The sequence below is a fragment of the Aplysia californica genome, unplaced genomic scaffold (genome assembly GCF_000002075.1).
Source record: "Aplysia californica isolate F4 #8 unplaced genomic scaffold, AplCal3.0 scaffold00054, whole genome shotgun sequence".
Classification (NCBI taxonomy): Eukaryota; Metazoa; Mollusca; class Gastropoda; order Aplysiida; family Aplysiidae; genus Aplysia; species Aplysia californica.
Genome location: NW_004797324.1, coordinates 266,932 through 268,556, shown reverse-complemented (window position 1 = coordinate 268,556; position 1,625 = coordinate 266,932). Strand labels below are relative to the sequence as shown.

Genomic DNA, 1,625 nt, shown 5'->3' with positions numbered 1-1,625 from the left:
CTTCTGGGCTCCTGACTCTTTCAGCAGCATTTCTACTGTTTCTTCTTGGCTCCTTCTTACCTCTGTCTTTCAGCCACACCCCTGGTCTTCTTGTAGGAAAGATCTACTCCTAGCCTTCTCGAACAAGGGCAAGAAATCTCGGAGATCCCGTGTACAAGTTGTACACGATAAAGATCCCTTGGTGGTCTAAAATCGATAAGAGTGGGCTTGGTCCACCACCCGGGCAAAATTCAAAATTTCCTACCAACTGAAAACGTTTAACGTGTCCCGCGCGCTCATGTGACCTTATGCAGTTGCGGGCGCCGTAAAACACTTACAAAAAACAAAAAGAAAAGATGGATCATTGAGAGGATGTTAACCATCTTTATGGAGATCATTTCCCTAAGGAAACATAAATCACAACAGGGTTTTTTTCTATGTCTCGACAGTTTCATTTTTATTGGATGCGACTTGTTTTTCAATAATAAGTGCAATATTATGTCCCTTAAAAATCTTATGGGATTTTCATTTCTGGGCTCGATTTCGAATGGGGTTCAAATTTGTCGTGAGTGTCTGGAATGTGTAGCCTTGTCCGCCCTGTCTCCTTGCAAGTGGGAAGGGGGGGGGGGAGGTAGGCATTCCACATTTTGAAACATCATTCTCTGTCTATATTATTTTATAATGTTTATGCACACAATGGAAACCTATACACGAATAAACTTATTATGCGTGTTTAAATGTTTACACGTTTAAACATTGATAAAGTTATTTACTTGTTCCCAATCTTTATCTTGCATACCTCAAGATGTTCACTCATTCTTTCATTCGTGCACCTGGTCTATCTTTCTTTTGTTTCATTCTAGTGTTTACGCACCTTTTCATTTACTCATCTATATATTCATCGGTCCACCCATCTATCCATCCATTCAGCCAGCCATTCATCCAGTCGTCGGTCCATCCTTCCATCCACCCGTCCTTCCACAAATGCATAAACTTCTTCATTCTTTCATTCAAGCATTCATATATTCTTTCAATTATGCACTCGTTTATGATCCAAGTGACACAAGTTCTACATGTGTTTTTCCAACAGCATTTAGATAAAAAGGCAAGTTACGTTGACCAGTCCAGCGAGGTAACGGAGAAGCCAGCCACTCTGAGAGAAAGCGTTAGACATCGGGACGTGACAGAAGGAGGGGAAAAGAAGCCAGTTATTATTACTCAGTTATAGCCCGACATAAACTCTTGACTGTCTCTTGAATACTACCCAGATCTCATGTATAAACTCCCAAATGTGTATACTTTTTTTAAAAACCAAAGCAAATAGTTTTACTATAGTTTTACTATATCTTGTGACTAAGGTTTTCATTCATCAAATTCTAATTGAACTGTTTTTAAGAAGAAGAAAAAAGTTCATTTTGTTGACTTAGTTCATTTACACAGTTAGTTATCGAACTACTATCTGATACTTTTTCTTGTTCAGTCAAACTTCTCTATCTTTCCATACGCCCCAGATGAATCCAAAACATCTCACCCTACTTTTACACAAGAAAGGTGTAAAACACACGAGCTTGCAATCGTGCTCGCTAAATTAGAAAAAAACAACCAAACTCGAAAGCCCTTTCAGCACAGAAAAAATACTTCGGAGG

At 39.1% G+C, this 1,625-nt stretch overlaps 1 protein-coding gene across 1 annotated transcript in view; it reads left to right on the top strand.

Annotated features, from left to right (window-relative positions):
* The window catches only part of LOC101852156 (high-affinity choline transporter 1), a gene marked incomplete at its 5' end in the record, with an annotated part of 9,518 nt that extends 8,128 nt beyond the window's left edge, over positions 1-1,390 (top strand). Inside the window, 1 exon segment of the mRNA XM_013079502.1 lies at positions 1,070-1,390. Coding sequence (XP_012934956.1) covers positions 1,070-1,207 — 138 coding nt within the window.
* Positions 1,391-1,625: the final 235 nt, after the last annotated feature.